Raw genomic sequence first — 23,927 nt, 5'->3', positions numbered from 1 at the left:
ACAAGCCAGAAATAAGTTAGCTACAATGAGTCTGATTCTCATACTCTGAAGAACCAAGTTTCGTCACGACTGGATGATCACATCTTAAACTGTAAGTGGGACATCCCTATGTGAGAGGACAAATCAATGCATACCATTACAGAATCAAAACTAACTGCATATGAAACGCATGTTTCTCTAAATCCCTGTCCATGGAATAACACAAACCCGAGTCCAATTTAAGTTTTATTATTATTATTATTATTATTATTATTATTATTATTATTGATGGCAACTTAATAAAATATGGCTTGTGAACAGACATCATTAAAAAAGCACCATAAATCCATGCATATTTCTAAATATAAAAATAAAAAAATACAAATTAAAAAAATACATACCTTACATTGTAGCCACATTAACAATCTAGTATTTTATGTTTGTAGCAAAATCTATGCCATTATTTTTTCTTAATTTTGGTGTGTTTGTGATCATCTACGTATTTGGTAGACTGCACTATTCTTGGCTTGACAGAAACAATACACCAATAAACAGTTGTTAATAATAGATGTGGCACAGATATTCTCAAAGGTAGAATCTCATTTACAGATTCTCGCTCCACTTTTCTCCTGTCTGAAAATACACTTGCTATCTGTGCCATATTATAAGCCTTGCAAAATAATAATAAAAAAAATGTTCTTGTTTGTTTGCATGCAAAAGAAAACATGAATTTAGCAACTCAGCATTGACTCTTTATTGAATTACTTCTGATCGCAATGCATTTGAATTATTCTATCAGACAAAATCATTATTCAATCATTCAGCTATTACCAGCAATAGTAACATAATATATATATATATATATATATATATATATATATATATATATATATATATATAGAACAAATGTCACTGATATTGTACCATCATACTATTGTTATACCATTGCAATGTCAAAATGTATTGCCCCATGTGGTGCAATACTGCCAATGGCTCTTACCATTGTAGCTGCCTTTATGCTTAGACATGTGTGCACAGTATGAAACAAGTTGTTAAATAGCTAGCCCCTTGTTTGCTACCATTGTCAGGCTCCATGAACCTAACAATGCTCTGAGCAAGAACACTTATATTTTCTGAGTCACAATATCTGACAATAAGCTACAAGTCATGTGTCACAGTTTCAGTTCTGTTTCTGTTATGGATGAGTAGCAGTGACATTCTGTGTGAAATAAGCTCTCCAGCTCCTACCATCTCTGCTGCAGATACCCAACACACCGCGGAACCCTTTTCTCCATCACGAGGTTTCGTATCATCAGCCACAATCGGACACACTTAAGAATTTGGTCCACTTGAGCTAGAATGAAACATGTATTTATAACAGCTTATGATAGCAAGTTATAAATATGTCTGGTACATTAACAGGCTTTAAAGGTGCTGGCATCAGTATTTAATGCCCAACCAGCACAAGTAACCACTGATGATTTTTTTTATTTATTTAGTTTCACTGGTGTATTTTCATCTCGACCAATTACACCAGTTAGTAGCCAGCTTTCTAGGAAAGCTAGTAAAATAGCAGTCAAGGCAGCATACTACAGTTCTGTCATAGTGGTTTTCTTAGCCTTACCATACCTACAGAATTCTAGCAGCCTGCATGGCCTTTGCTATAAGTTGCTTCTAAATATACTTTGGTAATAGTTTTTTCCTATTCTAATGCATGATCGTTGAATTAAACCAAAACCTTGCTCTCTCAAATGCTGATGTTATATTTGGATCTTGCCTTACCTAACCTTAAGGAGATTTTACAATAGCAGAAGTAATGGTGACATTGTTTAATAGGTCATTTTGACATTTATACCAGCAAATATTGGACACTGCTGGTAAAAACTGTGCTGACGGTCACCTGAACTAAGTGACCAAGGAGTCATTTTCAAAATCATTGACATTATCAGTAACTTCATACCTAGCTTTTTGTGTTATCTTAAAAGCATTCAAGTACTCACTGTTAAAACACACCACTTCTATAAGGGCAATTTTCTTTTTTTAATTATAAACATTTTCATCGCTGCTTTATACTCAGTTGTTCTTGCATTTGTTTTTAGATAGCTATGAAATAAAAAACTCATTTTGCAGAAAAAATATCACGTAAAGTAAAATGAAAAAAAAAAAAAAAAAAAAAACATTTGTTTATTTCTATGACAAAATCTAAATAAAAATAAATCAATCAATAAATAAATCAACCATAAACATAAGCAATTATTTTCTGATAACAATGTGGTGTTGATATTTCAGCGTCATGGAACGTATGTGTTCCCAGGTAAGTGTTAATATTATTTAATTTTCATTTTTTAGTCAAACATCGTTACAGTTAATAGGCTAAAATGCCACACAGTACACAGACACCAAAAAGAACAGAGTGTTCCCTACATGTATTTCTTTTTTAAATACCAATAGGCAAAATATCCCATCCCGCCGAGGGAACCCATTAGAAACGAGGCGCCAAAGAAAGAAGGGGGCTTTCTCTTCACCATTCGAAATGCGTTTGGTAAAACTGCAGAGAGAAGCGTGGTGTGGATGTCTCCCAGGACCTTCCGAAAGGCGAATCGCTTCAGCACACGCTCAAAGAAAGATTGCAAATTGGGCCGGCTTCCATCCTCCCAGTATTTTTTTGACAGTCCCAGGAATTTGAGGCGGTGTAAAGTGGCCCCTAGTGAGATATCGGCTAAGGTGAAATCAGGTCCACACAGCCACAGCTCACACTTCTGACCTGGAGGAGAATACAGAAAATACAGGTCCAATGTGGAACATTTATAATTGAGGCCACCAGTGCAAACATTTTGAAATGTGTTTCCACATTGAAACTGGGGTAAACCATGTCGTATTCTGGCAAGGTATCATACCCAACTCCAGTTCTATGCCTTCTGTTTAAGGCACTTGCTTACAAAACAGGCACTGATATAACTTCTAGACAGACACTTTATGAAAGCTATGCAATAAAAACAAAATTTTAGGTTTCAGAATGTGAAAATATCACATAAGGTAAAATAGAAAAAAAAAAAAAAAACTATGAAATTATTTATATGAAAAATAAATACAATTGTTAATAAATTAATAAAAAATAGATGTCAAGATGAGACGGATGAACAAGGTGAGGAAACCATGTAAGGATGATGTTGTATTTTATATATATATATACACACACACACACACACACACACACACACACACACACACACACACACACACACACATATATAAACAATAACAATTTTCATTTAAAATTTATCCACAACTTTAGACACTCAATCATAAAATAAAGAAGTAATAATATAAACTTTTAGACAAATGTTTTTCCGTTTACTTTAACCTGTCTTGCCTGGTGGTTAAATGTAGTTGAAGTTTCTCTGAATAAGATTTTTGCACAGAGCCTCCTCCTCCTGACTCAGTGCTTGAACTGCATGTTCTTTTTGCAAGCAAGCATCTGAATGGCGTTGTGACTTTTACTGAGACATGTAAAACGAGCAACAATGCCCCCACACCCAGGCGCTCTGTATTTACTGTCCCGTTACCTGCTGGAGGGGTGTATCTGCATATGCACCTGGTTGATGTGATGACAGCATCTGCCTTACTCTCTGAATCACACCACCTCGAACCCCAGGCAATTGGTTACCAACCTTCATATTCTAACTTCCTCTTCTCCAGCTCAGCCTCCACTTGATCCAACACCATCCCAAGTTCACTGAGGATTTTCTTCAGGTAGTTCACATTGTCATGGTCCAGAATCTTGGCCTAGGCAGAACAAGCAGCATGAGCTGACCCGCTAGGTGGCCTATTCAAAACAGCAACAGCTTCGGCCAAAAGCTTTGCACCGCTCTATCAAATTAACTCATTTTGCTTCGTAAAGTCGAATGAAACCTGCTGAATAATGTTACGTCAACATATTGAATTACATACCGCTTTGTAGTTTTCCATATATTTAACAAAAAACTGAGAAAAATTGAAAGAAGTGACATTTCGAAATCGAACATGAAATTCTGTACTATTATTATGGCTTCTGTTAGATTTTTGCAAGTTTTATTGAGTACACAACGGTAAATAAAATATCTTATGTTTTTTTTTTTTTTATAATTATGCTCAATCCTAAAATTCTAGGTAATGAAAAACTTTTGGCCAGTGCTGTATATGTAGAAATGGGGATTTTATCCTGATAATCCCTGAACAGTCAAGTCTCGCTCTTGTTCTGGTTGCACACAAACAGAAACCAGAATCCAGAATCGCGTTACCTGTAAATGTAATGCCGTTCTATACAAATAAAACCAGCAGGATCAAACCATTTGTTTTTTCCTTGCAAATATTGTTCACTTAATAATTGCTCTCAAATAACATATCATGAATATGTTTTATTTGTGCTAAAACAGACCAGAAAAAACCTGACTGAGCTGACAAATAGCCACTGCCCTTACATTGTCCAGGCACTATCATCAGCATACTGCCTTAAGCTGTGAGGTTTGCAGTAGATTGGTCACCCACATATACTGCTCTGTAAATGAATAGCATTGCTCTATGTGAACACATTGCATTGTGGGTTTAGCAGCTCCACTGTGCATCAGATGGTTTACCAGCCTCGGGTGACACGGTCAAGCAGACACACGCTCGCTGCTTAATCAAGCCCCTTTTATAGCATTTTTGTTTGTGAGAAAATGGTGTGAGAAGTAGTATTACAAGATAGGGACCCTTTCTCCATTCCCCATGTGCTAAACAAGTTGTGTTTAATTTGGGTAGTGCAGATCATTTGCAATGCTCGGCCGCCAACGTCTGCTTTCATAATGTGCAGGAATTCATTTCTCAGAGAGCTGCCAGCTGCAAAGTGTTAGCAGGTGATGAGGTTGAATTACACGCTTACTTTAGGAGAGGGTAGCAAATCTCGATCCATTGTACAAGTAACAATGTACAGTGTGTGGATTTTGAATAGATTTCTTACCATTAGTTTTTTCTGCTTTGATAGATAAGGCTCTGTCAGCTGAGGTTCCTCGTGGTCCAGTTTCATCAGTTCTGAGGCAGCGTTGGCCAAGTGTCCTGTAGAGAGACAAACAGCACATTCTGTGTAAGGTATATTGACCATTAATCCTGGATAGCCCTAGCATTGTAGTTTGTAACTTTGTATCCGTCAGTTGTAGTGGATTACTACTTTTTTCAATGTTTTTATGTACAGAAAGATGGCCAGGCAGGAGTCTCAGAGATGCTGATACTTTCAATAACTTGTAATAAGGAATGTCCTGAAAACGTTTTTATTACAATTCGATAAGCAGTGCTAGACTTACATAAATGTGTAAGCCTGTAGTGCGTAGGATAAAAAGGCTTTAAGTATCAATTTTGGCAGAGCAGGTAAGAAAACATTTGTATGACACAAAACGCAGCCACTTGTTCATAAACTCAAAAGTCCACTCATATATTACTATAGTGCATTACTTGTCTACTAGTCTTTCAAAGCTTCCTTTCTGGTGTCTTGCTCTTTCTGTTACCGTGTGTACTGCTTTGACAGCAAAAGTTGCATGCAATTAAGCTAAAACCATTACACAGCAATTTCCCAAAGGCTGAACAAAAATCTATTTTATGTTTTAGTGTGCAAGGGATTAGTGAGTGGGTGTCCTTCTGTGCTTGAACTTTGAAACTGCAAGTGTATTGGTGCGAAACATTCTGCAATAGAGAACCACTGTACCAATACAACAGCAGATCAACTGAGATTCATATGTTGAATATCTTTTCAGAAGATTTATTTTAAGGAGTTTAACATTGCAATAAACTACAGTTTATTCTTTTCACATCTCATTTTTCTGTAAAAAAAAAAAACAAAAAAAACAAAAAACCCAAAAGGAACATGCAAAAGAAATCAAATCCAGTCAACTCTATTTATGTTATTTTGACTTACTCCAGTGCATGATCACTGCTTGAACTCCTACCACTTTCCTGAATTAAAATACCAAATCATTTTGTGAGCACATATTTTTTGACTGCTGGTGTTGCTTGTTGCTTTTTTCATGCAATGTGCTGCTGCCTTGCACTACAGGTGTCAGCATCCCAATAAGCAAGTCGAAATCCCTGACCCTTGCCATTGTCCAGAAATGATTTGATTGGGCTATTTGATTACATAGACACATTTCTGTGACTTGAGCTTGTGATATGATTGCTTCATGAAATCACTGAAAACGTTCTCCCAGGGGGTCCCAACCCCCACTTTAAGAACCCCTGGTCAAGCTAAACATCCAATTAGATATTGAGCAAGCTGCAGATCTTTACTACTAAGTCTCTGAACTCTTGGTTGGTCTTTTGAGTGATTGAGAGCCACCTGTGTGCTGTCTGTAGCAGGCTATGCTATTGGAATACTTAATCTTGCATCATCTGTGCTTAAAGGAACTGCCCAGGTACTGTTCCGGATGGTGCAACGGTTTATATATGTACTGTCTAGGTATCATTATTTTCTTCATTATCATAATCTTGGCCTTTGTTTGCCTGAATGAATGTATTGATCTGATTGTTATTGCCTGTATTAAATTTACGGTGGTTATTAATATTCGTAAACAAAGAGATAGTCCAGACAACCTTAGCATTTAGGCTTGTGATTTGTTTCATAAATGCTGAAAAGGATTTAGAGATGTAAGGCATTGCACTGACTGCAATCATAAAATGACTCGATCATGTTCACTCTCCGGGTAGTTAATGACAAACATCTTGCAAGGTTTTCAGAGTGTAACGATCTGGCCGGCACAGGGGATGAGGTCTATGCAACTGGAGCAACAGCGAGAGCTGGGTGAGAACCATCAACCTTACGCTCCCTTGAGAAACCACCATTTAACCATTGCACAAAAGAAGCAGGAAAGTTAGAAATCTTTTTTATTACATCACTTTATCTTAGCTGTAGGAGTCAGTCACATTCTGAGACTTGCACAGCACTTTTACCTTCATAGCCCGACCCCTGGCCAGTACAGTAACAAGCTGCTGTTATTTAAACCTCCAAAGATCTCGTTTCTAGAGGCTGTACAGTTATTTTTCATAATACACTGTATATTTTCACCCTATGAAAATTACCTATTACAACATCACTTAGATGGAAACAAAAGACTAAAGTCTACCAGTATTCACACATTCACCGTAGGGTAAGAAAGTGAATAATATTCCAGATTGAACGCATGCTAATGTTTATTAACATGGTTCTTTGTCTGATTTAGGTTTAAAAGATGTTTGCCTCCTTCTCCCTGCATTTCTGCTTGATGGTGTGTTTAGGCTTCATCTTCATTAGATCAATACCCTGTCACATTTCCGTTTGCAAAGCACACTAAAGAGCTCTTTGCATTAGAGTAACACTGCTTCCCAAACTTTTCCTTAGTTACATTTTCAATTAAAGTAATTTGAATATGTTATTGAAGAAATCTGATCCAAAACACTAAGGTTGTTTTCAAACTCAGCAGGCTATGCATCAAGACAAATGTAATTTAGCAAGCCGATTCACAAGTTGCCGGCACTAACAGACAGATTCTTAGAAATTACATTTAGCTTCCTGGGGTAACCCATATTTACAGTATCACAATCTGATCAGGTGTTCTCTAGATGCGTAAATATGTAAGTGAGGCTAATGCACGGATACCGCCACTAGATCCCTGTTGCTAGGGACATGCAGCCCCTGTAGGACATGATGATTGGATCCCTGTCGCTAGGGACATGCAGCCCCTGTAGAGCATCATGATTGGATCCCTGTCGCTAGAGACATGCAGCCCCTGTAGAGCATCATGATTGGATCCCTGTCGCTAGGGACATGCAGCCCTTGTAGGACATGATGATTGGATCCCTGTTGCTAGGGACATGCAGCCCCTGTAGAGCATCATGATTGGATCCCTGTCGCTAGGGACATGCAGCCCCTGTAGAGCATCATGATTGGATCCCTGTCGCTAGGGACATGCAGCCCCTGTAGAGCATCATGATTGGATCCCTGTCGCTAGGGACATGCAGCCCCTGTAGAGCATCATGAATGGTAAGAAAGACACCTGAACAAGAAATTACACTTCAAAACTGCTCTTAATGTGAAACCATTCAATTACAATTTATAAAGAAGCACTAATGGCTGCATAAAGCATACTAACGTTGGATCAATATCAGCCACAAAGCCATAAACCAGAGCCTGCAGTTGATCCTGTATTATCCTATACACAGCAATAGTATGTGAGCCCCGGAAGGAGCTAGCATCACTTACTACGTATTTCAGCGGTGGCGTACTTTGGGATCATGGAGTCGGTAGTTAGCTCTGGGTGGAGGATGCAGCCGTGGGTATAGGCGTCCATTGGCAAACCATCTAGAAGCTCTCGGTACTGATTCACTCTGGCATAAAGAGGAGTCTCAGATTCAGGTATCAGCTGAGCAACATTCTCTACAACAGAAAACAGTAGGAATGTTACGGTACACAAACCTGACAGAAGTAACATTTACTGGCATGCAGTATTTTAAATGCACACTATATCAAGGCGTTTTAACATGAATAATGAGGATCATTCTGATCTCAAAATAAAAATAAATATTTTTATAGATATAGATATTAGCTGTTATTAGCAGCTACAGTTCAGGTCACAGTATGTTATATTTATTGAGTCTGACAGATTATATCTATCTAGAAAAGTTACAGAATTACAGAAATAATGATTAAACATATCAAATACAACATAAGTACAGCAGCAACTGCCTTTCAGATGTATGGGTCAAGTTACATTAAAGAACTATGATATCACACAGGCATTACCACAATAGCTACATCTATCCTACCATAGCGCCAACAAAACAACATAGCGGTAAATCACTACGCCTGCAAAATTACGTTCACCTAATGTTACTTTTCAAAAGTCCTGAATATTTTTTTATATACATATGCATACTCTTTCGTCAGCTTAGAATTGTGGGTTTAAAAAAAAAAGCATTAACTTGGGAATCGATCTGTAGAATTTTAACCACTGACGTGTCCAGGCACATACAATTGAAATTTTGTAGACAGCACCATTCCTTATTAGTTTAGCAAGGGAATGTGGGTTCGAATACAACCAGCGAAGGCATTTAAAAACCCTGCCTTACTTTAAAAAACAATAATAACCACAAGTGTACAAATTTGATAGGAGTAATAATGAACACCTTATGTTTTCTAGTTTTCTCCATTGAGGCATCCTTCCCAAATTCATGTATGATCTGAAGAAAATTTAACACACGATCAGAAGAGTTCATTCCACATTTCAAGCGGTAGATTAAAACTTCTAGCAATTCATTTCAGATGCCTCAGGGAAACTGTTTCCAGGAGCTCTTTCCTCTTGAAATGTTTTTTTAAATGAGCAGCAGCTAAACGCAATGGGAAGTTTCAGATGGCCCACTCCCTATTCATCGTGTTTACTGCAGTGCTGCTTGCTCTGCATTCACAAGAGAGTGTTCAGGCTCGGATCGTGGTTTCGACAACAGCAACAAATGTCAGGTTTAGAACATATCCACTATTTTAGGAGCAGCCATCAGCCTTTTCAAAAGAGAGCTAAGAAGATACACACTTTGAAACCTTTGAAACCTAATAAGACAAGCCTTTAAATTTTGACATGGGCCTGGGGCCCATTCTGATATAATTAATCGAACAGCGTTGGAGTGTACAGAACACTTTAGTAATGTTCTGAAATTGATTTCCCATCACATAAGGGATAAACAACAATTCTAATTCAGCTAATGCTCATTTAAAATGCCATCAATTGTCCACCACTTCTTGGCAATTAAATTAGGTTAATCCTAACAATTTAATTTACTTTCAGATATGTGCAATTGACTGATTCCTTGACAAATACACTTTTTTAAAATAACTTACAGTCTGAATTAGACAGTGAATATTTTTAAAAGGACCAAAGACTTCATTTGAAGTATTGTTTTGCAAATGATATGTGACACCTGTATTTCCTCATCCTGTTGGCAATGGCAACATTTTACAGAAATGTAAAAACATGCTGGATTTGCTCAGAAAGGCACAGGCCTGATCAGGTAACGCATTTGTTAATCAACCTCAGGGTCTTTGTTTCGATCCCCATCACCTACACTAACTGTTAAAGGGACCCAAGTTCCTCTCGTACACAAAAATAACATTTTTTCGTTTAAAAAATGAGTTGATCCAGAGCAGTATGTTTAAATGGAAATTGGATTCTTATTCTAGTTTGAATTCCAAACAAATTTCAAATAGGACATGTGGAATTGTGGCTGAGTGTCCCGCCCCTTTGTTTATTATTCTATTATTATATATATATGTATATATATATAGTCGTCCAATATTATTATTTGTTGTGTGTGACCGGCGAAAAGCCAGTCTCATAATACAGTCACATGAATGGGGTTAAAATCCCCATTCATAAAAACCTTGTGCAGAAGGTGACCATCTCCCGAGTTAATTCATTGATTAATTGTTGCTAATCGGGAGATGGTCACCTGTATAAAAGCCTGCAGCTCTCTGCACTCAGAGATGAGGGTTCGGAGTAGAGAACGAGAGACCGGAGGTAAATAACCACAAATATAACAATTGCTAAGCGGGTTGGCTTACACATCAGCACGATACTTGTTTGTTATTTGTTTATTTGTTTGGCCAACACACCTTTTGTTTTGTGTAGTTTTGTTTTGTTTAAATCTTTTATTTTCTATTATTTATTAAAATACATGGCGCTGTAGCGTTACGGTCTCGCCCCGCCATTCACTGTTTAGCAGACAGGATCTGTGTAGCCCAGTGTTCTACATGACCTTGCCAGCCTTTGCTACATTTATTAATGGTATTCCACATACATCATTTAAAGATTACTTTCCTTTGGATCGTCTAGCACTCGTAAGATCAATGTGGCCTTGAGCTGACACATCGACTCTGGCAAGAAGTACCTACATTATCAGTATAGTTATGTACATACTCTTGATTGCCAATAGTTAAAATTTGAAAAAAAAAAAAAAATCTGCATACATCATTACCCCTCAAAGTTATATTCTGTTTGTGCTGTTCTTCTTTGAAAAGGCATCCCTGTTCAACTACCAAGCAGTCAAGTCAATTATAAAAAATAAATTAATAAATAAATAAAAATAGCAGTCTACAATTAGTTTCCTAGTGGAAGAGTACTATTAGTTATTAAAAACGATTATGCGATTACGCTATAATACACTGCCTCAAATTAAAATCGCTTTTCCTACCTCTTAGGATAGGAGATACAGGCCAGATACAGATACAGGCTTCGGTTTAAAAAAAAAAAAAAAAAAAAAAAAGTATATTCTATGTTTTCAATATACAGTAGTTTCACAATTCACTGAAACATCTACACTTATAACCTCCATTGGGTATAGCACCCCGCTGTAGAATTTAAAAACAAGTGCTACTGATGGTTAACTACCAGTATATTGTTCAAAGTTTTAAACATCTAAAAATAAACAGCCTAATGTCATGTTGTCATTCAAAAACTCTGTATCGCTGTTTGTTTCACTTTATCTTTTACTGGTGTTGAATTATCAAACAGGTTCAGTCGTACCATGTACAGTCATTTCTGCTTCTGTGGACCACCAGTAGCACCCACTGGTCTAAACTAGTACCGTATCACTAATGTACTGGACAATAACCCCAGAAACTGAATTCCAAGCTGGTGTAGAAGCACATAAACCCTGTGCTCACGAGGGGTTTCTTCCAGGGATTTAGGTTCATTAAATACATGAGCTGGGCTGCATACCAAATGATGTAATTATACATTAAACTTGAGAACAGGATTAATCATCGAGCAGAGAAAGGTTATCATATAACACCTGGAGGTATAAACGTACAAGAAATATTCATGCAATGCACTTGCTATAATACCATTCGATGGACTGAAAAAGATTTTTAAAAAACTGTTGCTATTCATTTAAACACCACAGGATAAATTGACCAACCATGGATATTTGACAACCCCTAATTTAAAATGTTTTTTAGCTAGCTAAATCATTTTATAAGTTATTTCCTAGACAGGTCTGAATCGTAAAGTTTTGAAAGAGAGACATGTTACACAAAACATATTTTGCATCATTTTTTTTTTTTTTTTTTTTAACACGATATCTGGTACTGTACTAGATTAAAGAAGCTGTTTGCAAGCCTTGTTTTCAGGTTATCTTGCACTTCCTTGGTCATTTCATCCAGAGAGTGAAATTGTCCCCACCCCTTGAACACTTTCTTTCCTGTCATTAACATTCCACCTGCTTCCCCTTTTGAATGACATGCTTTGCAGCCAGTAACATGCTTGATCCCAAAGTCGGTGTAGAGGTGAAACGACCAAGGAAATGGAACAGTAACAGAGTTTCTGAGAGCAAGACTTAAATCTTGTGCAGTTCCAGACATCGTGCGTTTCTTTCAACACTTCACCTTTGAGACCTCCGCAGCAAATGTAGGACGGGCTGGATTTAGGGAATCATTTTTCGACAGTTTCGCTCCCCCCCCCCCCCCTTCCTTCTTAACACAAACTGCAAAAAATAAATAAATAAATAAATAAAAAGACTGTGTTATGTTGAATTCAAATACCTCCCACAAAGTTTTTCTCTAAGTAATCAATAATCTGGTTGTAGTCACTGACAATGGTGTCGCCATGGATGAAGACTGGTACCTCCTCCCCCAGATTGAGCCTCATAAACCAGGGCTCTTTGTGCTCTGTCAGAGGCAGGCTGACATCCCGCTCATCGCACACCAAGCCCTTCTCATTAATAACCAGGCGGACCTGCAACGACAAAGGCAACAGCATTTTAAATGTATACCATCTCCAATCAAATACAAATACGAAGAGCAACCTACCTTTACTCGCTTTCTCATTCCCCACCCTCCATCTACCACCTTCAGGTCTAACTATACAGATGTATGTGAAGGCTTTATAGTGTTGAGACAACTGCCCATTCGAGTCCACTGTGATGCCATGCTGTTACACCAATTTAAGCTAAAAAAAAAAAAAAAATGTCCATTTACCCTAGTTTGCATTGTGTTATGAAAACAAAACACAATTTTAATAGTGATTGACAAAATACACACACATACTCTTGCTAAGATACACCCATAGTCATCAACACATTGAAATTGTAGCTCATTTTACAGCATGCAGTTTAACTCCTTGTGACAGACGCCCTTACAAAAAAAAAAAAAAAAAATCCTGTTTCCCCACTTCTATATTCCCAAATGATTCTGTTTTGGTGTCCAGCCAGGATTTCTATACACCCCATTAACAGCCTTCAAAGATTGTATCACTGTGTTGAATGCATTGACCTATTTGCTTCTTAGTTGTCTCATGCTTTCTTAATATTGAGTACTAATGCTCATTCACGATCAATCTGTCAGCTGCAATGGTTCTTCCTTAATGCTATACACACACTCAGATAAACATATGGCTTATTTTGAACAAGTGCAAATGTGATGGACTTCCGAGAGGAATAAAACAACTAATTGCATAAAACTAATAAGAAACAGCAAACTGTAGTGGTAGTCTGGACCAGTTCATTACTGTTCAGAGCAGTTTCTTGCCAGTCAAAGTTAAAATCATTTTAATCCATTGTGATCATTTGTCACTGTCACCCAGATTACAAGTTTTCCACTTTCAATAAGATATACACACTATCCAACAGACTACACATTTAATAGATGATTTTTGTTGGGATAACACTGTGAAATTAATCTGTAATTTGAACCTGTTAAATGTTATTCAAGTCTTTGATACAAAACTAGACAAAACGCACTACGGTGCAGTTACACTGTTCATGTCTAGTGTTATAAAAAAGGATAACTGCATATTTTCTTTTAGAAAATAATACAATTTGTGGGAATCTGCCAATGAGTGTTGTCCATTGAAACGCAGGTGCTGGGTTCAGCACCCATTTGTCTGTGATTCAAGAGAACCGTAAAATCCTTCCTACATAGATGCAACAGAAAACTTGAATAAGATGGCTGTGCAAACCAAGAAATAAAGTAATAATTTTCCTCTGACCTCCTGCCTATCTGAACTGCATTTGTAGTCACAGCATGATTTACAGCGCATTTGCTTTATTAATCAGACATCCTCCTTTTTCAACCCCGTCATCTCAAAACTACACTTCTGCAAAATTCCTCGGATGCACATCAAAATCTTTTTCTTTTCTAAGTACAATCAGGACTAGGTTTCAAATGCAATACCAATCCCCCGACCTCTGTATCATAACACAGAGCATATTTACTTCCACTGTGCTTGCAATCTCTTCTTCATACTGTTTTTACAAAATAACAACAAACAACATACTATAGGAACACTTACAAGTATTAAAATGAGTCCTTGACTTTTAGCTTTTTTCAAGCTGAGACTTTTTTTGATGTTTTTATTAGTTTGTATCTCGTCGTGCTAAGGTTATGCTCGTCATGCTTGGAACCCTCTCCACTTGTCAAACACCTGTCTATTCAGTAAGACTTATCTCTGGGCTACCGTTTAAGTAATACGACACAAACTGCATTTTACCACCTGCGCAGCCTTGCAAAGATTCATTCTCACTTGGACTTTGACAGAGTTGCTATCCAGTCTTGTGTTTAGACTTGATCACTGTTAAAGGGGCTTTCTCAGCTTACCAAGACCCCAGTGGCATGTCTTTAATAAGAACTAAAACATTTGCTCACATTATCACCCTCAATACTTCCTATCAAATGCGTTTCTTTTTTTTCTGAAACTTCCAATACTTTAACAATCTTGTACTGCATATGTTATTTCTGACAGAACCCTTGAAGGTGCATTCCATCTCCACAATCTTTTATTTGTCAGTATACTACATCAGTATCCCTTTTTCAAATGCCCTGGCTTTCCTTATTCACAAATGATGCATGCTGACGCCAGGAACACTACAGAAAGCTATGAAATATCACTCAAGCTTTACTTCCAAATTGAGGACAGGGAAGGACAGTTTGTTTATGTTGAACTGGATTGAAATCAAAGCCAGATTTAAGCAGGGAAAATGCATGTCTTCAACTAAACAAACTACTAGCAGGTAAGTGCAGTGGTATTCATTTCATCCTTTAAACATATAGGGGTAGATTCTCAAAGCTATTTACTCTAAATTATCATTAGCGCAATATCTATCTGAAAGAAAGAAAAAAAAAAACTCATTACAATTCTCAATCCACTAAGAATCAAATTAACACTACTGACAAGTTAAAAGTCTTGGTTGTTTATATCCGACTAGGTAACTTTGTTGGGTGTGTTTCTCCTTTCTGAAAAGGATGTGCTAATGAAGATCTGGAGTAAATGGCTTTAAGTTGGTATCTAAGATCACAATTAATTTATCTTAGACGCCTTATCAAAAGTAGAGTTAGGTAGCTCAAGATTAGTTCTAATCAGAGTTTGTGAAAAGAGACATAGATAATAATACATACTCCAATTAAATCCAGCTATGGCTTACCCTGTCAATTTTAGTTTTGGGGCATGTTACAGTACCTGGGTATCCACCTGGACTGCATTAAAAAAAAAAAAAAAAAAAAACGAAGGTATTTAATTACAGCAAGATCTGTTCTGACTAACTGTTCATGCTTTAGGGCATCCTTTGCTTACATTAAAATTCCACTCATCTCCCACAGCGATTCCACAATGACATCTCTTGAAAATGAGTAAGACAAGATTATTATTTTACTAATGAGACAGGCTGGTATATGTGCTCAATTAACCTCTACCTGTCTGCCAATAAAAGGGCTTCCTTCAACAACAAAAGCATTTCTGAAATGTCTGGGAGAAGAGGTAGGACTGGGTATGATACAAGACCAGATATCTTTTTTAATTAAATTACATGTGAGACGTACCGTACATGGTGCATGACAGGTCAGATGTAAGAGTTAGATATAACCATGAAATAACCCTATTGCAACATTGTAATAATACATACCTGGGCTATCAAATTGTTGGTATTATATAAAAACAGTCAGGCACGACAATTTCCATAGAAATTACTAAAAGGCAGCTAGAGAGGGAAATCAGTAAAAGCATTTGGAAATCTGCCCCTGTACTAAAAAGAGAGAACAACCAAATGGGAAGTTATGCAGAAACAGTGCTTGGGTAAAGCATAGAACACTTGCTGCATATCTCTTTTTAACATGTCAGCAAGCAATTTGGTTTATTAGCAATCAATGCCAGGTTAAAGGAAGCTCTCAGTTTGCCTTAAATCTCTCTAGCCCTTCAATGCCTTCTTTCCTGTCATTAACCAACCAGCTGCTGCTTCCCCTAATGATTTGCTTTGAAACCACAACCCCGAAGGTGCTGCTGAAGTCGAACGATAAGGAAGTGCAAGTGCAAAAGACAACATGCAAGTAAGCCATGCAAACTGAGAGCTTTCCTTAACCCATTATGGTAGCAAATGAAAATACTGGTTTGCTCTAAAGGATGCTCTTTCAAAACTGTTACCTACATGCATATGGCAATAAGTGTCACAGTCATTGAAATGATTGTGGCATATGGGACTAATCTCTACATTTTCCCCTCTAATTTCCAGTTTCCCATGGATAATGGCTAAAATAATTTGACTGGACAAGAACTAGGAAGGGACACACTGGTTCAGCCTGTCTAGCTAGCAACTCTTGCCTGAAATCAAAGTTCGATCATCCTGCCTGAAGGTGTCTTGTAAGATTGCCGCCTTTACCTCCAAAGAGGTCACCAGATTACCCTGAAAGGTGCCCTGTCAGTCAGAGAAAGACTTCTGTGTGGGCTTGATCAGGACCCTGCCTAGTTTGCATGTGCAAATGGTCAGAGGTTCAAATATATTCTGGGGGAAGGGTGTGGGGGTGCTAATGTAACAGGGCAGACGAAGGCTGGTTACAAATTGATCACCATGCAATCCGCAAACCAGCGGCTTAACCATATGCAAAAAAGCCAGTGTTGTCTGCATGTGTGGTTACAGAGCTGGGGTCAGAATCTGTAATGATGTGCATCATACAACATGCCTGTTATACTCTTCAACCTCAGCAATGAGCTGCAGGTAATCGATGAGAACAGAGTCACAACCCCAGTGACAGGGCAGAGGCTGGGTGTGAACAGGTAACCATGCCCACTGCAAGCTAGCATCTTTACCACTATGCCACTATATAAAAAAGCCCAATCACCCTATTGCCTAAGTGCCCAAATGTGCGCAGGCCAATCTACAAATCCACCACAGGTGTCACTTTCTTTTTTGGATTATTGACAGCAAATAAGGGTTTATATAAAGAAAGCAACCTTTTGATATAAAGTGCCGTGAAAAAGTATTTGCCCCCTGTCTGATTTTCTGCATTTTTGCACATTTTTCACATTGAATTTGGTCAGATCTTTTTGTGGGTTCTAGTAGTATACAGAGTGAGACTGAGAGAAAAAAATGACACCAAAGTTTGGTGCTTCTTTCATTTGTTTGGTGTGCAAGGTAATCAAACAGGTAATCTTCCGGTGTTAAAAAGTTATTGCCCCCCCTAGTTAAATCAACCCAATTAAAGGGATAATTATGATCAGCTGTTTGAATACTTTGGTTAGCAATCAGGCCTGATTTAGGCCAGCCCTGCCCAATATAAATCTGACTAACTTTGGCCCTTACCATCAGTGAAGTTGTCAGCACACAGGTTCTAGAAGCACAGTGCCACGATCAAAAGAAATTCCTGAAGACCTCCGGAAAAAAAAAGTGGTTGATGCCTATCAGTCTGGAAAGGGTTACAAAGCAATTTCTAAGGCTCTGGAGCTCCACCAAACCACAGTCAGAGCCATATTATCCAAATGGAGAAAGTTTGGTGCAGTAGTGAATCTTCCCAGGAGTGGCCGTCCTGCCAAAATTTCTCTAAGAGCTGGGCGTAAAATCATCCAGGAAGTCACAAACAACCCTAGAACAACATCCAGGAATCTGCAGGCCTCTCTTGCCTCGATGAAGGTCAGTGTTCATGACTCCACCATCAGAAAGACACTGGGCAAAAGTGGGATTCATGGCAGAGTAGCAAGGTGGAAACTATTGATATGATGAAGAACATGAATGTTCGTCTCAAGTTTGCTAAAAAGCACCTGGATGATCCTCAACAGATCTAGAACAATGTGCTATGGACAGATGGGTCAAAAATGGAACTTTTTGGCCAACATGGGGCTTGTTATGTCTGGTCAAAAAACAAACACTACATTCCACAGTAAGAACCTCATACCAGCGGTCAAGCATGGTGGTGCTAGTGTCATGATTTGGGGATGCTTTGCTGTATTAGGACCTGGATGACTTGCCATCATTGAAGGAACCACGAATTCTGCTCTGTATCAGAGAATTCTACAGGAGAATGTCAGGCCATCCATCCGTGAGCTGAAGCTGAAGTGCAGCTGGTTCATGCAGCAAGACAATGATCCAAAACACATAAGCAAGTCTACATCAGAATGGTTGAAGAACAAGAAACTTAAAAGTTTTGGAAGGGCCTAGTCAAAGTCCAGACCTAAACCCCATTGAGATGTTGTGGCAGGACCTGAAACAAGCAGTTTATGCTCGAAAACCCACAAATGTCACCAATTTGGATAGAACTATGTGGCACTTTAGCCTTACCAAAGTAGCCATAAGCAATGCTCGAATGCATGACAAATGCATCTTCAAAAATCAAAAATCCCGGACACCATAATATTTTGCTTGATGTTTGTTGATCCCATCAACATCTATCCAAACATATCATTGGTTAATATTTTGGAGTGCCCAGCGCAAGTTATTACGGCCTAAACTTGGTACAAACAGAAAAAATTCAAATTTCAAGGCAGTTTAATGACCAGTGGTGGGACCAGTGGTGGTACAGAATTAGGATGACTGGTACCTAAAGGTCTTACAGCAATATTTACATTTTAGGACCCACATCCCCTACAGGGTAAAGGGTTAGTCTGAAGTTCGAATAAAACTTGGGAGTTACCCCTCGTCTGGCAATTTCCCAGAAGTGAGTAGGGTGCTCCTAGTATTTTATTTCTAAAAAGCCCTATTCAGTACGAGTAGAACGAAGTGGTACATATGATGGTTGCATCTAAAATGCGCCCAGGGTGATTTTTCTGATCAAGTTCCCTTTCTCGCTTTGGATTGACCTTTGCAAGGTCACAGGTCGAAGGAGAAATAATAATAATAAAAAAAATGGCTATCATTTCTGAACTCAGCATGTCAGAAAACCCCCAGGTGAATTTTTCTAGGAAAATTTGAGACGGACGAGCAACAAAACGTCCCTTTTCTGTTGAGTTGCCGTGGAATAACACGCATGCATAACCTCCGATTGCTGCATGTTGTAGCACGGACATGCATTTTTGGTTCACAGAAGACTCCAAGAATTACACCTCAAGACTTGGCAGGTATGTTTCTGCAAGCTTTTCAATGCTACTGTACATTGGTTTATCAGTATGCAAGATAGCCCTCAACACTGAATGCAACATTGACAGAAAAAGCAAAGTTCAGTGGACAGCTCATCTGGAATGTTTTGTTTTCTAAGCTATATCAAAAGGTTGAAGATATAATGTACAACATCCTACAGCTGCAAGTAACAGCAGTACCACTGTCCCCATGGAATGACGTAACGGCAAACTAGCAAGGTTGCAGGGTGCATATGTCCATACGAAAAACAAACTGGACGGCAACATATCAGACAGAGGTGGCTAAAACATGGAACAATGAAGGAAACATACGCCAAAAGGTACTCAACATCATTGTTGGGCACTGCCACTTTAAGGGTGGGCCTGTATTTTGTATAACTGCACTATCCTATAGGCTGCATCTCCTATGTTTTAGTCTTGTCAGTTTGTGCAAATGCGACCACATTATGTGAAAACTGTAATATAAAGCCAGTTATAATAAGAACATTTGAAACTCATTTACCGCACAAAAGGATGCATTCCTACTGTATAATATAAAGTCATATTTGTGATTTTTTTTTTTTTTTTTTTTTTTTTTCCAAAAAGTCACATTTAATGATTTCATATGTTCAAATACATTTAGCAAAATAAACTAAACGATTATGGTCTCCTAGCGTGAAATGTATTCAAATCATATGCAATGTCATCTTCATTTGTTTGCTTTCCACTTTCGTTTTAATATTAATTATTTATAATTTGTGTAATATTTTAGAAGCACCTCCAGCTGACATTAAAGGGCGTACAAATTCAGGATTTACAAATAAAACGTGATTTAAAAAAAAAAAAAAAAAAAAAAAAAACATATTCTTAGGAAAGAAATACATTCCACCCATTAAATCCTTGAAATGCTGTTGCAATAATGGAAACAGTGGTATTGACCACGACCCTGCAACTGTATACACCTGCTGGAATAGATATGTGTATGCATTTATTCAATTACTACCGCTTCTTGATTTTTATGCACCCATTAACCTGTGGTAATAATATACAATCATATATAATACTGCTGATAGGTTGCATATACACACACACACACACAGCACAATTAAATGTGTAGAAGCTGGAGTGCCAAAACCATGCATTTCATACAAGACTGTACCTTTTGTGAGCTAAAAGATTGCGTCCAGTGATACAAAACGAGCCTGTCTTTTGAATTGGGTTTGCAGTCTATTGCTGGTTCTTGAGTTCCCTCCTCGTCTGCGATTTTTCCGTCTTCGTCTCTGGCAGAAATTGGCCACCAACTACAGTTAGTGGGGGTTACATTATTGGAGGACGCCATGACAGAGTATTACTGGGAGCGAAAGCGGGCGAGCAGGAAGAAAACTCAGCACCACAAACTGAGCATCATCATCACAGCACACACCAGCGAGCGCTCTTACCACCCCACACACAAAGCAGTAGGGCAGGAACCAACAACAGGGCGGTATGTGCTGCTGACGTTCCCAACGTTGAACAACCTTACGTTCTTCCGCCATGAAAAGACCACAAGGTTACTTAAAACGTCATGGAAAATAGACATATAGATCAATATAATTTGGTATGTGTGTTACAGCATAGCAAAGTGATACGCTGAATACTTATTAGAACACTTAGGTCGGAGAACAAGGTCACGAAGAGCTGGTTTTCCTAGAGCTGGTAACTGTTCAAGTTTTACCGGTCATGGGGCTCCACTATAATGATTCAGAAGCCTGCAATGCTGGTTGAGGAGCTAGGGGTACTGGTTAATTTAACGTTAATTTACTGTAAAAATCCAAATTGGTGTATTAATCGAACTGCCGTATGCCTTAAATAAAAACATATTAAATGCATAGACTACCCACTAAGTCTGTTGTCTGGATATCACACACATGCACACACAGGTAGAGCACAATTGCCATGGCAACCTTCTTTCTCCCACCCTGCACTGAACACACACGGCACCCAAGAGAGCTGCAGGCCAGTTTTGTTCAGGGACCCCTGGAATCATACCCTACTGGAGCACGATCTCAGTGTCGATAATTCCAACATTGCCTTTCTGCACAGTGTAAGGGGGACTCAACAGGGGTGGGGCTTCAAAGCAACCATGCCATATCAATGACCTGCTTTGGGTTGGGCTGCACTGTTTGTTTAGTGTCGCGTGTTTGTCCATCTCCAATGTTTGCACTGCTTTCAGCCGCTCACCAAACGACTACTGCTGAGATAATAAACAAACACAGTTGTGTCGCCCAGATTGGTTGCTGTCTGCATTATATTTGGGGGGGAGGGGGGTAATCCTGTATCCCTCACAAGAAAATGCCATAACTAGTTAAGTATATCAATACACATTCAGCAAACCAAATGTTTAAGGATTACAAAACAAAAACAAATAAATCTTATGCAAGATACACCATATTTTAGTGTTTTCTTTGTTTGCTCCTAAACAAATAAACACTAAGATGCATAGCTTATTTTTATGCATACAATACAATTTAGCTTTTTTTTTTTTAGTGAAAATAAACATATTTAATCACAGCAATAAACAATACAAATCCCCTGTCCCAATACGGACTGCTGTGACTAGGCACTGCACGTTTTTAAAGGCAGTTGCTGTATAGGACCCAGTGTACTTTCAAATGTTAATTTAGACCTTGTCTCTAAATTGGCCGCACTGCCAGTTTATTGAAACAGTTCAAGTTGATGTTGGCTTTGTATCTTACGGGTGCTGTGTCCCATATCGCTTGTTAAACACGCCATGTACCATAAATCACCAGGAAGTGACCCCTTAACATAAGGAGAAACTAAAATAACAGGTCGCTTTATTAAATGTAAGTTTTCAGATACTTCATCTTCTTACCATTAGAGGGTGCTATTGAGTTAAACCTCTGATCCAGGTCAGCAAAACACACCTCTATAAAGTATTAATTAACTTTGGTTGATTAATATTGTTTACAATGCTCTTTTGTTAAGTATACAAACATGTTTATTATTCTGCATAACCAAATAACATTCCATTTAGTAAGGTATAGGCTATAGTCACACTTTCTGTATTTAAACTTTCAAATGTTAGTGTTAATTTACATTGAATTTGTTTTCATCCCTTTAAATTGAATATTTAATTTAAAACGTTTTCAATACAACCATTTTTGCTAACTGTGTGCAGTAGGTATACTGCAAGTAACCCTAATTGACTTTTAACTGATAAACAACATATTTAGCAATAAGAAATCCATTCCGAGTGGCTTCATATTACATTTTCGTGTTGTTTAATGTCCCTTTACCTTCATTTGGTGTTTGTAATTATTCAGAGCGATTCTTACTACAATCGCTCAAATGCCGTGTCCTGAATTTATCAGTTCTTCTGTTTTAATGCCAGCCATACACATCTATAACATAGGTTAGATCAGCCAGTGTCTTTACAGTAGTCAGAGTCAGCATCCTCTATTGCACAGCTGCTGTGTATTTCCAGCATTACAAAAGTAAGTCCACAGTCTCTAGAAGGCTTGCACCACTATAAAGAGAGACTAAGTTAGCCTGTATTAAATATGACATGACTGTCTCCTAGAACTGAAGAGCAGATTCTGAACTGGATGAGACACCAACACTGACGGCACATCAAGGAAAATGTTCTAATGTCATTTACTGAGATATTTTACAGTTCCGCTCATGAGGTATGTTCAGTTCTATCTATGGTAGAATATTACACGATGATGGGCATTTGTTTTGACCTGCAGACATGTTTCTGCCAACTTGGCATCTGCTTCTACGTTATCAAATGCAAGAGACACCATACCAGAGGAAGGCACCCTGATGAGGAATAACCTTGTTTGAGAAGAAGATAAATAAACATAGACATGAATGGATTCGGTGGGGGGGTTCCTGGGGGTCATCGCCCCCCCCATCAAAAATGTCAAAATACTGTTTCCTTTAACCGTATGTTTCGTACCAGGTATGCCCCCTTCATGAAAGTCTGTACCCTGCATAGGCTGTCATAATACTATTAACTGGTGAATCCAAACACAATGTATTTAAACATTGGAATAATTAGAAAAGTACAATATTGAGGTGGTAGCTGCTTTATCTGTTAAAAATCTATCAACTTCCATAGACACTGTGGTGCTCACTAACTGCATTCAGTGCTTGCACAATCCCTCGGTTATGGGCTTCTCTTAAAAGTCCCCAGTTGTTGAGACAATTGCCTTTCCATAAAGACAAGCAAGACAGTTCTTGGTTCCTATTTGTTCTGCAGTTTGGGATACACGGGACGCACAATCCCACAGTGATAAATCTCCGTTCAAACATTACAGGGGCACATGGCTCAACTGCTTTGCATACCTGTGACCTCACAGTTGTATGCCTTTTATGGTATGACCCTGATGGCATGCAGTCCTGTTATTCATTGGTGACTGCTTTGCTGGAAGTACCTGATGTTTTAAGCAAACAAAATGGAAAACCATCCCAAAGTTATTAACAAATTACAATATTGTGTTCCTCCATTCTTCTGGCAAAAAAAAAAAAAAAAAAAAAAAAAAAAAAACATCAAATACATAAACGATACATACATAGAATCACATAGGCAAATTTCTTTCCAGGAAC

General features: G+C 38.1%; 1 protein-coding gene across 1 annotated transcript; it reads right to left on the bottom strand.

Moving 5' to 3' along the window:
* Window positions 1-2,171: 2,171 nt before the first annotated feature.
* LOC121319237 (ganglioside-induced differentiation-associated protein 1-like 1) lies at window positions 2,172-20,863 on the bottom strand. The gene is made up of 6 exons (XM_041256454.1): window positions 20,476-20,863; window positions 12,548-12,740; window positions 8,222-8,395; window positions 4,958-5,052; window positions 3,651-3,765; window positions 2,172-2,743 (listed from the first exon to the last, which is right to left on the bottom strand). Exons 1-6 carry the CDS (start codon window positions 20,653-20,655, stop codon window positions 2,400-2,402), a joined length of 1,101 nt encoding a protein of 366 aa, XP_041112388.1. The 5' UTR covers window positions 20,656-20,863; the 3' UTR covers window positions 2,172-2,399.
* Between the last annotated feature and the right edge of the window lie 3,064 nt (window positions 20,864-23,927).

The sequence above is a fragment of the Polyodon spathula genome, chromosome 8 (genome assembly GCF_017654505.1).
Source record: "Polyodon spathula isolate WHYD16114869_AA chromosome 8, ASM1765450v1, whole genome shotgun sequence".
NCBI classification, from domain to species: domain Eukaryota; kingdom Metazoa; phylum Chordata; class Actinopteri; order Acipenseriformes; family Polyodontidae; genus Polyodon; species Polyodon spathula.
This window is presented reverse-complemented; position numbering and strand designations above follow the sequence as displayed.

What these genes read in the sequence shown, in the direction of transcription:
- LOC121319237 (XM_041256454.1), bottom strand. Translation starts at nt 20,655, where the DNA reads ATGGCGTCCTCCAATAATGTAACCCCCACTAACTGTAGTTGGTGGCCA. An exon ending in AGAGAAAAACTTTGTGGGAG is followed by an intron (nt 8,396 to 12,547) that starts GTATTTGAATTC and finishes TTTCTGTTGTAG; the next exon opens with AGAATGTTGCTCAGCTGATA. An exon ending in CGCCACCGCTGAAATACGTA is followed by an intron (nt 5,053 to 8,221) that starts GTAAGTGATGCT and finishes GTCTCTCTACAG; the next exon opens with GACACTTGGCCAACGCTGCC.